The sequence below is a fragment of the Clytia hemisphaerica genome, unplaced genomic scaffold (assembly GCF_902728285.1).
Source record: "Clytia hemisphaerica strain Z4C2 unplaced genomic scaffold, Clytia hemisphaerica genome assembly, whole genome shotgun sequence".
In the NCBI taxonomy this organism is placed as follows: domain Eukaryota; kingdom Metazoa; phylum Cnidaria; class Hydrozoa; order Leptothecata; family Clytiidae; genus Clytia; species Clytia hemisphaerica.
The window spans coordinates 691,773-706,321 of NW_027103748.1; the positions used below are offsets into that span (position 1 = coordinate 691,773).

The following is a 14,549-nucleotide window of genomic DNA, read 5'->3' on the forward strand; positions in this document are numbered from 1 at the left end:
AAAATCTCAAAAATGGTTTCAAATGGTGTCCTGAAGTTTTTTGGTGTTGAAAGTATTCTGAAAATACTCGGGGAGAATCAAAATGGTTTGGGTCAGAAATTTGCCCTAGTCTGCCATTATGGTATTGCATTTCCAACTAAAACGCGATATTTAGAGCTAAACTCTAATTTTCTCAGGCTAAAATCTCAAAAGTGGTTTCAAATAGGGTCCTGAAATCTTTTGGTGTTGAAAGTATTCTGGAAATACTCTGGGAAAACCAAAAACGGCTTGTTTTTGTCACTCTCCCATGTCTTTGCTATGCAAACAGAGTAGAGGAACGTACTTAAGCGTTCTGGAGCGCGCGTAACCCCTTTTTCTAAACATTGATGAATTGGTCCCTATATGGCTAAACTTTTTTGAAAATTCAGTGTTCGTGTATGACTACATGACACCAAAATCTCGTGTTTCCTCAGATCGCTCCGTTTTCGCACTAAATCCTCATATTGCTGCAAGAGAACTCCTATGATTGGTTTGCTTTCCCCGTTTTCCCGCGCGTTTGTTTATTTAAACCGGTTGCTATTAGCTACCTACATTCTCTTCTTGCCAGCTTGCGTGTGGATTGGAATGACATTGATTATTCATTATTTGGATCATCCTGGCAAGAATATTGCTGTTTCTGCAGGTTCAACAAAATATTGTTGTCTCTGCAGGTTCAACAACAAAGAGAGTTACACCTTCTACATGATGATTAAACACTGCTGCTGCCAGACTAACTAGACTGCTAGATAGTCGCCTCCTACTAGGGAAGTGTACAACAACTGTTGCTCTTTTGCAATTTTTCTTTGGTTTTTATGCTTAAAGAAAAGAGTTGAATTAGATCATGACTTTTGTGTGACTGTCACAAGAAATGGTTGATGATGAAGTCTTCTTATTATTCCTTTCTGGTTGATGTTTTGTTTCCATTCTGTTGGTTTGGATTCCGAACTTTTTTTGATACTGACGACTGACAGTCTCACAGTGTTTCTTTTTTTTAGGCAAAACATGGTTAGATTTATCCACAAATACTCCTAAAAAAGAAACACTGCGAGACTGTCAGTATCAAAAAAAGTTTGAACTTTCTTTGTGGTGGTTTGTTTGGAGGTAAAAAAATATTGACTGATTGATGATTGAATTTTACTTTATACTTCTTCTACTACAATAATGGCACTCATCTGGTAACCCTTACAAATTCAGAAAAATTCAAAAATAATACAACGATAATCAGATGATAATCCATAAAACCTGCCCATTCAGATATAATCGAATGATAATCCAACGGATTATGAGTTTCACTACTGCATTCAAATATAATCCAGGCATATTCCAATGGATTATCAAACCATAAGTTTTTTTCAGACATAATTCAGACATAATCCATTGGATTATTGTTCGCAAAGATAATCCAGAAATAATTCAGGCATAATTCAGTGAGTTATTACCAACAGAGTTTCATCTCAGCTAAAAGTTTTAGGATAGGCCATTGAGAAGTAGCCATTCAGACATAATCCACTAGATTATTCCATGTTTGAGGTATAACTGACGTTTCTAAAAATTGTCTACACCACACTAAATGCAAAAAATTGGCCTTAAACAAACTCAGGGCATTGTATATTTTGGTCTCAGATATAATTCTCGAAAGAAGAATGGTATGATAAAAACTTAAAACCTTTTTAGAAAAAATCATTAAAAAACGATACCCAAAGTGAAAGGATTATAATATATTGCATTATATATGCAGTGTAAGTATCAGTATAAATATTTATAATTGCCAATAACACAAACTGATGTATAATATTTATTAATAAAACCATTTAAAGCACATTCAGAAATGGTTTTACAAATAAAGAAAAAATACCTGTAATGCTTGTACAGTCACATTCAATTATCATGAACTGTTGTGAGTAAAGTTCATTGCAAAACCATTTTTGTCATTGCCAGCAATTCTAATGTTTTTATTGTTCTACTATTCTTTTTAGTTTACTGAAAAAGAAAAAAAAGAAAGTGTTATATAAATCACAAAATGTTCATGAACCTTCCAGATCAATATGTAAAAAAGTGAATCTCCTCAAAATCCAAACGATGAGATAAGAGAAATTGACAAGTTATATTTTTCCTGGGGCGTCAAAATATTAAAATACTCTCCACAATATGATATTTATATACCAACTTTATTTGTACTTATTTTCATGCATACTTATCTTTGCGCTATTGTGCACCAGTTTCTGTTCATGCAAAATATTGTTTCACAACCATACAAGAAATATAAAGTAAATACTACTATATCGCAAATTTTTACTTGTGCTTGGAATGAAGGTTTTGGTTTGTGCACAAAAAAATATGTGCGAAAAATTACATCTAGATACGCAAAATAAGATACACACAGAAATTGGTACGGATAAAGTACAACCACTTAGATCTATAAAGTACGATTTGAAATTAATATAAGATATAAAAAATATTATCTTTCTCTGTAACCATAACTAGTCACTTTCAAACCTATTTACAAAGTCAATAAAATAATAAGTTTTTCTTTGTTCTACACAAACCTTCTTTTCATTGATTGATTCTGTTTTTACAATAATTTTCTTCTCGGTTCTAAGAAAAGAGGATGGTATTAGGTAAATATAAACACAACTTGTCGTTTTTGACATTAAAAAGAGTTCACAACAAAGTACTGAATTTGAATTTCTCTTAATTTTTTAAAATATTGGAACCTATAATTAGTCACATCAAACGTTTATACCTTTTAAAAGCCTTGATATGACTAAGTGAGATAATTTTCTTGTCCATAACACCACATATATCACTTTCCATTTCTTTTAAAACCTCAACTACTGCAAGGGTTACATTCTCATCTTTCCCCTAATAAGTAATTGACGATTTATTAATTCTTCTGTCAATTCACCTTCATAAGTACTTTTTGACCCACTAGGACATTTTTAAAAACATCCACCTTAATTGTTTACCAATTTCATTAGTATAAATCAATTACCATCTGATGAAACTATTCGTACCTTCATGAAAAATAAGACCAATCCTGGCAAAGTTTGCTTTTGATAATTAACAATCACAGCGCTATTTTTCCTTGCTGAGGATCTTCCATACTTCTCAGATTTGATGTATAAATTCCCAAATTTAATCTTTTGAAATTCAAGTAATTCATCCCTGGTAATGAAACAGAGAAAGAAAAGTTAAGGAAAATTTGTTTGAAAAACAGAAAGTTGATGAAAAGAAAATGAAAATACAGTTACACATACCATTGAATCATGCTCGAGACACAAGTTTCACATTCAAATGAAAGCACAGATTCAGGTTTTACTTTCATGAATGGTCCGAAGCAGTTTTTCGAAGTATTTGAAATATTCCTAAATTTGAAAAATAAAATAAATACATTTTGTAGGAATTCAGAGAGAAGATTAAAAATGTTTTAAGGACATCATCCAAAATAACTATAGAGAGATGTAGAGAGAAATCTTACTTGTTTCCACACAATTTATGAAAGAACTCTCCCTCTGGTGTGAAACTTGACACATTGGATCCCCATTCCACAAGTCTCATATCCATATTCACTGCCTGAATAACCTGTTAAGGAAAATATATCTTTAGAAAAAATCTGAAATAAAAATTGATATTTCTTTGTTTGTTATCTTTTCCTCATCCCCTTCTTGTTATGTGAATTCAATAAACGAATCCAAATAAATCCAGATATCATCCTCTAAATTCAAAAAGCTCATGAATATTTTTGGTATGAAAAATGCCACTGTTACATACACTGTTGTTCCCTAACCTGTTGCTCAACATGTTGTGTTCCATGAAATAGATACTTAAAGTCTGAATTCCAATTCTCATAGTTGAATCCAGACATTGATGCCCATAGGGGTCCATTGATTCGGACTTGTTCTCCATAATGGGATACATTGTGAGTGTTTGCTTTGCATTCCCCTGTTCCTAGAATAAAAAATTTAAAATCTAATTTTTAGTATATACTTTAAAATCTTGCCTTTAACAGTGGTAGAGGCTAATTTTTCGATTCAGACCACATGTCCAAATAGTTAAATTACAAAATTTATTAAGATCTAATATCCATGAATGATTATCATTCAAAGTGTATAGGCTTATAGATTACAAAAATGTTGAAAATATGATAACTACCATACAACAAATCCATTCTGCCCCAAAACAAATGCAGGTGTTCTTCGGCAAGATCTATTTCAGAATAACTGACTTCTTCTTTTTGGAGAAGGAAAATACCATTTACCAGAAGCAAGTAGTGACTGAAATGTATGAAAACAATACCATTAATCTTTTGGAAAAATAAATCTGACATTTCTTGTAATTGATCGTTTCACAAGGCATAAACAGAATGATCTTTCAAGGTAAAAATATTAGAAGCATTAAAACTTTCATGCATAATAAATACCTACGTAGTAAATTTTATTTCCTTACCTGTAAAATTTGTCAGGCAGATAACCTTTCAATAGGATTGGGCTGTAGTACATCACCCAATTTCTGTATTCATTAGCTAAAATAACAAAACAAGTGCTACAGATGTCTGTTTACTTTAATCTATGTTATGCTCACAGTTACTAGAAAGGTGCTAAAGAAATTGTTTAAAACTTGTGCATAGCTTTCTAATTTTTTTGAGTAAGCACAATATGTGTACCTTTATAGTAATTGCGATGGGAAAGACTTCGAGGAGGCGTGAAATTTCATCAGGAGGCTGGACTTTCAGTAGCTTTTGATCAAGTGTGTTGATGTATTTCCCCAGATACCATTCTTCTTTAGAGTGAGAAGTATCAAACCAAAGTCTTGTGAGCGATCTAAAAAATTAAAACGGTTTGAAATAGACCAAGTAATTAAATACACACAAGTTGGAATGGAAGGAATAATAATTCTTCAAACATTTATAAAGTTAGAAAAAATGATAAGACAGATGGCATAACTAACCTAGCAACTCCAAGAAAGGTACCATGCATGTAGTCAAATGGAATGTTCCAAATGACATCGACAAAAGGTAGTTCACCCAATATTGAATATCCTCGAACACCATTAACCTGAAAAAATAAAGAGTTTGGGGTAATTTCATGAAGCACAAGTTTTTAGTATTTTAAATATACAAGCGCTTACATTTTAATAAGCAAGAAGCTAATATATATACAGTATAATACAAAGAAAAGTCATACTGTGGTTTGAGATTCAAGAGCAACAGAGGCTTGAGCAAGGGTCCTTTTCCAGTCCCTTTACTTCACTTCTTCCTCGAACGGGAAAGCAATTTTTGAACCATTTTTGGAAGTTGACACATTTTGACCCTTGATTTCGCAACAACTGCACCCAAAATATCCATTGAACTGGACTGTTTCTTGCACCAAGCACTTAGCTAGAATAAAATAAATGAAATTTATAGTTCATGCTAGCTCAATGTTAAAACAAAATGTTTTGATTGGCTCATAGATTAACATACTGTGGATTAAAATAGTGATAAAAGCATTCAGTTTTCGTTTGTTCATTTTGCTGGTTAACTCTATCCTTGTTTTTTTTATCAGCCCTTCAGTGTCAAAGACACCGCCATGATAATCAATCATTATATCAAGATTATAAAGGATAAATGAATTTACTATCTATTCCTGTATAAATTTTCATACCTGGAAGATCAAACAGTCCTCCAATAACTAATATTCTGACAATCTCTTTTTGGCCATTAAAATATTCCATAGAAGTTCCTAAAAAATGGGTATTATTACAAATTAATTTATTATTTATTTCATGTTATCATAAAACATTCAACAAAAAAATACATAATAGTGTACAGGGCCCGCTCCACAATTTTCAAAGTGGTTTTACACGATATATGAAAGTCTATTTTGATTTACCTTCAACAGCTAGAGATTTCAGACTTTCTACAATAGGGCGAAGGAATGTTCTCATAAATGGTTTTTCATAGCCAAACCACAAACCAGCAATGATTCTATTCTTTTTGGTTTTCCTAAAAGTTTCAATTTTAGAATGCTTAAAAACAATAAAAATAATTTCAATTCCCAATTCAAGATATCTAATCTATTGGCTTAGAAGACACATAGTAATTACAACATCCACACAACCTTCAAATCCAACCCCTTTCTGATCATTCAGTAAAAAAATTTATAAAAAAGTTTTTACCTGAACAATGGTGGTAGTTCATTGATTTTAAGATAAACAGGCCAAACAGAAAAGGAACTGCTGTTAAAGAGGCTAACTCCATCTGTATTCATTTGACATGTTAGATTGAGTCCATCTTGTTTGAAATACCCCTGCTTGATTAGCTCTTGGTATGTTCTTGCATCGCCGACATCTTTCAGAACAGACGTTGTATTTAAGGCTGGTTTTATCAAGCATTCCTTGAATCCTGGTCCTATTGGGATTTAAAAATTAACAACATTTGATCAAACAAATACTTAAATGCTAAAAAACAAGTTGTCAAAAGCTCATATAAAAATAAAGGACAAAACCTTAATAGAGTGGACAAGTAATTTAGGAACAGATTTTGAATTAAGATATAATTTGATGATCATACTTTTGCAAATTTTACTGAGTTGATTTTCTATCGAGTTGATTATGAAATGGCCAAATTCCTTGTAGCCAAAACTATCACACGTAACTTGATCTTTATCTTCAATGTTGCAATAACAGTTTTTACAATAGAAACATTTTGTAATATCGCTTTCTTGTGATGCAAGACTTGCATGAAGCTGTTGAATACTTTGAGGAAATTTATTCGGCTTGCGAAGGTGAAGACTGGTAAGGTGAAGTAAATCTTTTAGAGCAGCTTTAGTCAATTATGTCTCCTAGCAAAAGCAAGATGAAGCAACAAAGAATTTTGAAGGGTCATATTAGTTCCCTTGCAAATTGGTTCATCCACTGTTATTTGTTGGCTCTCAAAAAATTCATCAAAATCATCGTTATCATATGCGTCATCTTGTTCGTCAAAAGTAAAATCTGTTGAAGAGAAAATAATATTTTACATTTTTAATTTAAATGGGATAAATTTTTTCTACTAAAAAATTATGGAGATAATAAAGTTCTAATGTTTGGCAGGGAAAGGATAAAAGTTTCAGCTGTTGATGGTAAGAAATTAAAGTAATGTGTCTTTCCTTTTTGCTTTATGATTTTGTTGTCGAAAAATTACTTCTTCTTCAGTATAAAAACATCAAGGACACATTACTTAGGCTTAGGATTTCTGGCTTCAATTTAAGAAAAGAATATAAAAAACAAACACTTTGCAGCAGGCTTATGCTTAAGTTTTAATATTATTATCTTTCAATACCTACTATTTATATCTGTATATTTTACGTTTAAGATCACAAAGATAATACATATTGTATTTTATGTGATAATTTAATTTTAGAACTACACTTACTATGAAAGGTCTTGTTATTGTATTCATCCAATGTCTGATCATTCACGGTATAAATATCTTTTGACCATATTGATAATGGATTGGTAGATGAGACTGACGAAGGTTCGTTAGATAAGTGTTGTTTCTGTTCCTCCTCTCTACTTTCTTCAATTTGGTTTGTGGGTGGGACTTGTTCCAATGAGAAACATACACTATCAGCATCATCATCATTCAGATTTTTGTCTTTGTTGTAACTACTAGCAGATTTGCTATCAGCAGGTCTTGTACTTTTTTCTTCTTCACCAGAACACGATGGGGATGTTGTTGTTTCAGATACTGATGATGGAGTGATTCTAACTAATTTGCTGTTTAATCCATTTAATGTCTTCTGCGGATTGCACTCCAAAAAATTTGAAAAAGCTCTTTTCCTATCACCTTTTTCCATCATCCAGGCATTAATTCTCCTTTAAATTAATCAAATCGTTATAGCTGTTATAGCCAGTTTGTTGAAGTAAAAATATGTAGTCTTGATTAAACACTTTTCTGCCTACCATCTTTATCTGCTCTCCTTCGCTAATAATTTTATTGATTTCGCTCTCTTTTTGAATCGATTTTTAAGAAATAGTTATAAAGGAGAAGAGCAAGTTTTTCTCACGGTAAACGATAGATATGGGACTGGAAAAGGACTGGCTTGTTGTATATTCGTCTCCCGTAAATTTGACGCTGATTCCCGCCATTTGACTTTTCTTATCATTGATCTGGGAAAACGTGCACGAAATGCTGTCATAATTCATAATCATTATTTAATTGGATAATAATTGATATCATGTCATCAAAGAGAACTGTTGTCAAGAAGAGATTAGATCTATTGGAAGGTACAACTATTGTGTTCATGTTGTTTTGTGAGATTTATATAATAATACAGCACTTTATTATTAATATAATAATACAGCACTTTATTATTAATGCTGTGGTTATTGCATCATTATTCATGTGAGTGCTTGTGAGATACAAAAAGTAAGCTTTTCAAGACTTGAAATATAGTTATATGAAAAGTCATTTTATCACAATTAATATCTACTGTCAGGTTTGCCTAATCCTGACCACCCCTATCTAACCCTGACCTCCCCCTCCTCTATATATAATGCGGCAATCATAAATATCTTCATTTTTTTGCGTCCTCATTGGGTCTAAAAAGTAAGTCGGTCGTTCGGTCGGTTGTAAAAATTTTCGGGTTTCAATTTTTCCATCCATTTTTGGAGTGGAGAGGAATCTGCCAGCAGCCAAAACAACCGCGACCCCAAAATGGCGCATGTAATGATAAACAAAGTCAAAATGCTGCGAATTATATCTCTGTCTAATATCTAATTTCATAGATTCTGGTACACTTGCCACTGTCTTGTATCAAGATGGGCTGGTAAAAGTTGCTGATGTTAATTTTTTCAACTTTCTGAAGTCCACGCAACCAATAACATCATTTCCAGCAAATGATCTTGGGCACACAACAGGACTTAATGTAAGGAATATTTTTTTTACTGGATTTTTTAATTTTTTTAAATGGTTGTTGTTATGTTTCACATCACAACACAACATGAGGGTACCAGTATACACACCGAAAAGGGTCTCTATGATATAAATGGTGCAGTCACCCAAACAGTATAAATTCCAGGACCCTAATAGATGATGATATTGTCTCTGTTTGATAAATCTAGTCAAGACATCTTTTAGTTTCAGCTTAATGTTGGTGCTTTTTTTACAGCAGGACTTTTTGCAGCATTAGCATTGGAAGATTTTCAGATGTTAAGCTGCCATTCAAAAAGTCAATGCCCCTTTATAATTTCCCGTTTAGGTTGTCCCAAATAGCATGAAAGTCCCGTTGGATAAAATTTCAGAAGGCCTTACTGCTTTTGCCTACTATGATGATGGCCTATACTATCCTGCCACTGTGAACAAACTCAGCAATACAGTTAAAAGAAGAAAGAAAGGTATATATCAAATTAAATGTGTTATATACTTCAATATATCTAATAATATATATATGGTTGTGGTGCTATGTATAAGTAAAAAATGTTGCTCTCACCACTGATAAACCCCATTCCTTAATTTTGAGGTAAAACATTACTTTTTTGTCAGCGTTTTGCTTGCATATGGAACGTTGGATTTTCTTTTAAAGCGCAGGATCACTGATTCTGAAGTCGAGTGACCCTCTGGGTATCATACTCTCCATATTTCTTTCAGAACTGTAGGAGACCTGCCTTTTAAAAACAAACACAAAGCAAATAGGATTTTTTAACCTCTAAAAGGCTTATTCACACATACACTTTTTGAAATACAGGAGTGGTGATTGTATGCCTCGGCTACCAAGTTACCGACTTCATTTCTTTTTCAGACGACGAACGCAGCACTACCCATGATCCAAATAAAGAAAATAACAGTTTGTGCATATTTTCCTTACAACCCTGTCTCAGTGGGATATATTATTTTAGGCAGGTTGTAGTAATTCACTATCAACTTCCCATAGGTTTCTATCCTAATTCAGTAACATAAAGCAATAAATACAAATGGCTAAACAAAGGGGTTGGAAATTTTCTGAAGATCATAATATAATAAGCAGGGGGGTTTGGAAAACTTTCTTCTGAAAACACTGACAAAGGGCAAAAATAGGCTAAAATAGCCTAATTGAAGAAGAATGAAGCTGAATGAAGGAACTTTCCTTTGTCAGTCAAAATATTTTTTTCAAAATTAATAAACATGTCCTAATAAGGTCCGATGGTTGGAAAAAATTAACAAATGGAGAGGCTGTTTATTCAGCACATGAGAGTAAGGTTTTAAGCTAATGTCTATCTTTTTTCATTACATATATATATAGAAACACCAAACAGTGATGAATCCAAAACTAAAAAAGGTAATTGGTAAAAATGCAGAGGCAGCTTTGTGAATATTTTTAGTTAATGGATATGTAAAATGTGCAATCGGCTTGTATTTTGCCTTTTCTTGAAATTTTATATACATATAACTGCCATCTGTCTCATACTATATATTGAATTAGATTTTTAGTGGTTTTTATTTTGATAACATTTCGTTCATTTCTACAGGAAGAGAGAGCTCAGAAAAAAAACCCAAGAAGAAGCAAGGTGAATTCATTTTCTTCAATTTGATCATTATTTATTAAAACGTTTTCAAAATTAAACTGTGATTGAAATTGAAAATGGGATAAAAAAGATAATGTACTGTGGGATAATGATAAGATCAGAATTCTGTGAGGTTTAAAAAAACACAAATAATAGTATCACATTCATTGAATCTTTAGGTAGTGCCAGTAAGAACCATATCAAGACAAATACTGGTAAATAGAAATTTGCATTGTTGATTTTGTACAGTATATTCTAATATGCTACTGTATCGCATAATTCACAATATTTGAAAATTGAAAAAAGAAGCTATCAAATTTGTAATAAATTTTCAACTTAGGATTTATTTAAATTGAAGAAATTTCTCCTAAAAACGATTAGATATATTTATACTTTTTTCAGATACAGAAGAAAGTGAGATAAAAAAAAGGAAAAAGCAAGATGAGCAGGCTAAGAAAGAGGCCCAAGTCAACCGCAAACTTGTGGAATTAAACAGGTAAGAAATACAAATCAAAACATTTACAGCGTAGCCTAAAGGAAGAATAGCCTCCCCCTGCCCTATCAAATAAAAATAACCTTTCCGGTTGTTGACTGTCTGGAGCATGAATCTGGAAGATGTCCAATAAATTTTGATAGGAACTTAATGAAGATAATGTTCTGCAACTTTGGCAAGACTATTTCTGTATAAAGATTGAGGAAGGATGATGATTGAATGATACATTTTAATTTTTCAGAATATACCCCACAAACTTGCCATCAAAAGGTAATTCCTTATTTATTCAAATTTTACCATTGCAAATGAATAATAAGATATTCTTTATTGTGGTGCAAATAAAGCCACATAATTATATTTTTGAAATAATACGCGCCTCTGATAAAACAATGTTTTATTTCAGAACAATCTTACGCTATGGAACTACAACCCATTCCAAAGACTCCAACAACAGGTACAACCTGTTTATTTTTAAGAAAATATTATTGATTATTAGAGATGCAATTGCTTGTCCAGTGTTATCTGACTAATCTTTCTGTTCTTGTCCACTTTCAGTGGAAATCTAGCTTCTGCGCATGAGAGCTAATATAGAAAATTGATCAAAGCATACAGTATGAAGCAACCCCCTTTTCAAATTTTAAATCCAAAATCAAACTAATCAACTAATTTGTATTTACTAACACACTATTTACAGAGAAAGGAATTAACAACCGTGATGATGCTAATGATGAATCATACAATAATAATAATAAAAAGTATTGTTTATTATTGTTATAAAATGTGCAGGATGTCTGAGTTCGTAACATAAAAACTTTAAGGAATTTTGAATTCTCTATCAACTTGCTTTTATATTTAATTTGGTTAATCCTGTTTTACTTATGATTGAGTGATGTTACTACTTTGTATCTTTTTCAGTCCAACTATACATAAATCGCTCCATTCTAGCTTATCTGCTAGCAGTCCACCATCTCTACCAGGAGGTAATAGCTTGTTCTTACAAGATCTCCATATTAAAGAAATAAAATTTGTTATTATTTACCCAATAAACCTGTAGCTTTTTACTCATGAAATCTAAAGATAAACTAGAAAGTACTCTAGACAGTTGACCACCAAAAGCTGGGTGTTCACTGAATAAAACAAGTTTTTTTTTAATTTGTCCATCACAAATAAAAGATCAGATATGTCTGGAATTCAAAAAAATGTATTGTTATTTATATGCACAATAAACAAAAAACAATTCCAGACTGTTACAGACACACTTTTTTTAGAAGCATGTAATTTTTGTTTGCGACCGACAATTAAGGACAAACTTGTTTTTTTCAGTAGAGACGTCTAGCTGAAGTATGATATACTTTCCAAAATAAGAAATTATAATGATTAATTTTAGAAATGTAAAAACAAAAGGGAAAGAAATACTGCCATGAAAGTAGGAATAATACTCAATGTTTAGCTTGATAAAAACAACAAATTTTATAATTTTTCTCTAGGTTCACCTAGCTCAAGACTCTCTGGTATTGGTTTTGGCATTGCAAGGAGCCTTGGTGTCACTTCGTGTGTAGATTGTGAGCAAAAGGATGTTCAGATCTTTAAGCTGAAGAACACCATTCAAAATTGTGAGTAAACATTTTACACTGCATTTTTTGAAACATTTTATCAAGTAAAGCAACACTGTGGAAATATGAAAAAGCATTTACAGCCATTTAATTAAATGGCTATTTTACACAGTATAATGTTTTAAATATGCTAGCGAATTATTCACTTTATAACTGTAAACTTTTCTAAAACCAATCAAAACAAATCTGAGACATATGCACCTGTGTATTATTTCTGTTGTCTTTAGATGAACAACAATTGAATGATAAAGACACGGTAACCACAGAACAAACAGTATGGATATTTTTCATTCAAAAATTTAAAACTTTTTTCTTTAGGGAAGAAACTTCCATGGACCTTTGCGAATCAGAAAATTTACAAAATTATGATATGTGAATGACCTTTATAAAAAAGATCAATGGAAATGAAATAAATTTTGTACTAACATTAACTTGAAGGTGTTATTGGCAATGTTTATCTGTCATAATGAGTAAAAGCTATTTTTGTGTGGATATCTCCAGACCCTCCAGTAAAAAAGGGGAGGACGCTTTGTACAAGTTTTATATTAGATACTGTTTTTATTCCCCTCTAATTTAGACTGCCATTATCAAAGCAAATGAGGAAAATGAAAACCTGAAGGAGCAAGTTCGCATCTTGAATCAGAGTGTAAGTAGTAGAAATATACCTTAGATCTTTTACATAAGGTTCAATTGTCTACTGAAAGTCGACCAGATATTAATGTACTTTAATGGGACATGCTATTATAAACCTATTGTCAATTTAGAATCAAGGACTACAGCAACAACTTCAACAGCAACAACCACAGCAGCAACCACAACAACAACAGCAACCGCCACAACAACCGCCACAAATGGTTGAATTATCTCCAGGCACTGGAGTGATGGTCATGCATGAAACCCTTTGTGTTGCTCTGTTGAAGCTTCTTGCAAATGATTGCCTTCCTTATTTGATTAGAAGGTTACTACTTTACTTTGCTTAAATTGCTGTATGGATATTATACATCTGTCAATAAAAAAGTCTTGCAGATTTTAAATTAAAAATCTTTGTAATTTAAGCCTATTACTAAAAAATGTTCTTGATTACTCATTAAAGCCATTTAATTGCATTGGGAAAAATTTATAATAATTTTTATATACAGTTTGGAATGTGACTGCTTTTTTAACGGAAACAGTCTACTTTTTTTATCTTAAGATTCTTTACCCATCAAACACAGACACGTCTGACTGTGGAGGAGGAGGAGACCGACACTCACACCATAATTCCTCCTCATATTAAGCATGCTATTTTCCGTAAGTTGCTTTTTGTCTCTACTAACTCTTGGTAATCATTTGTTTGTTGGCAATTATTGTGAATTTTCTTGGTATCTATATTCGCATGTCACAAAAGAAAACTTTCGTACTTTGGACATTTCGCAAAAGTTTCTTTTCCTAACGTATGTAACATTTTCTGCATTTTAACTCATTCACAAAGTTTAATAACCAAATTATTTTTTTTCAGAATTTTGTCTTGTTAATTGTCAAGACAAGTTGGAACGTACAAAGAAGGGAGTCCAACCTCAATTGGTAAAATGTACACTGCCAAGATTAAAGGTCTTTTGCACCAGGACCTTTCAAATAGCAAGGACCTACCTGAAAAAAAGCAAAAGTCTGCCAACCAGGCATGAGTCCGGGAGATATTAGATAATGTTTCTTGAAATAATTGCGGTTCGCTCGCAACAACAGTTTTACACTGCTCCATATTTCTTTTCTTTTGTATCACATTTAATTTGTTAACTATCTTGACACAATTAACTTGACACTATGGTACAAGAACTCTAATATCTCCTGGGCTAATGGATGAAGCATAAAGTTTTGCAAGGTTGCACTTTTGCATATATTAGAAATTATTTTCGCGAGCATAAACTTTTTTATTTATTTTTTAA

At 32.1% G+C, this 14,549-nt stretch overlaps 2 protein-coding genes and 4 long non-coding RNA genes across 6 annotated transcripts; 3 read left to right on the forward strand and 3 right to left on the reverse strand.

Annotated features, from left to right (window-relative positions):
• Positions 1 to 3,280: 3,280 nt before the first annotated feature.
• LOC136805447 (uncharacterized) lies at positions 3,281 to 3,938 on the reverse strand. Its single transcript, XR_010846397.1, has 3 exons — positions 3,806 to 3,938; positions 3,497 to 3,600; positions 3,281 to 3,383 (listed from the first exon to the last, which is right to left on the reverse strand). It is a non-coding gene; the product is annotated as an uncharacterized lncRNA (long non-coding RNA).
• Positions 3,939 to 4,206: 268 nt separating this feature from the next.
• LOC136805448 (uncharacterized) lies at positions 4,207 to 4,714 on the reverse strand. Its single transcript, XR_010846398.1, has 3 exons — positions 4,682 to 4,714; positions 4,465 to 4,540; positions 4,207 to 4,292 (listed from the first exon to the last, which is right to left on the reverse strand). It is a non-coding gene; the product is annotated as an uncharacterized lncRNA (long non-coding RNA).
• Positions 4,715 to 4,753: 39 nt separating this feature from the next.
• Positions 4,754 to 5,284, reverse strand: LOC136805449 (uncharacterized). Its single transcript, XR_010846399.1, has 3 exons — positions 5,202 to 5,284; positions 4,966 to 5,072; positions 4,754 to 4,838 (listed from the first exon to the last, which is right to left on the reverse strand). It is a non-coding gene; the product is annotated as an uncharacterized lncRNA (long non-coding RNA).
• A 2,890-nt stretch (positions 5,285 to 8,174) lies between these two features.
• On the forward strand, positions 8,175 to 10,562 carry LOC136805438 (uncharacterized). Its single transcript, XM_067062020.1, has 5 exons — positions 8,175 to 8,265; positions 8,767 to 8,906; positions 9,240 to 9,375; positions 9,780 to 9,824; positions 10,486 to 10,562. The coding sequence occupies exons 1-5, from the start codon at positions 8,217 to 8,219 to the stop codon at positions 10,560 to 10,562; spliced, it is 447 nt and encodes a 148-aa protein (XP_066918121.1). The 5' UTR covers positions 8,175 to 8,216.
• A 373-nt stretch (positions 10,563 to 10,935) lies between these two features.
• Positions 10,936 to 11,769, forward strand: LOC136805450 (uncharacterized). The gene is made up of 4 exons (XR_010846400.1): positions 10,936 to 11,017; positions 11,256 to 11,284; positions 11,418 to 11,468; positions 11,709 to 11,769. It is a non-coding gene; the product is annotated as an uncharacterized lncRNA (long non-coding RNA).
• A 134-nt stretch (positions 11,770 to 11,903) lies between these two features.
• LOC136805439 (uncharacterized) lies at positions 11,904 to 13,317 on the forward strand. Its single transcript, XM_067062021.1, has 4 exons — positions 11,904 to 11,994; positions 12,502 to 12,627; positions 12,855 to 12,901; positions 13,205 to 13,317. The coding sequence occupies exons 1-4, from the start codon at positions 11,904 to 11,906 to the stop codon at positions 13,295 to 13,297; spliced, it is 357 nt and encodes a 118-aa protein (XP_066918122.1). The 3' UTR covers positions 13,298 to 13,317.
• Positions 13,318 to 14,549: the final 1,232 nt, after the last annotated feature.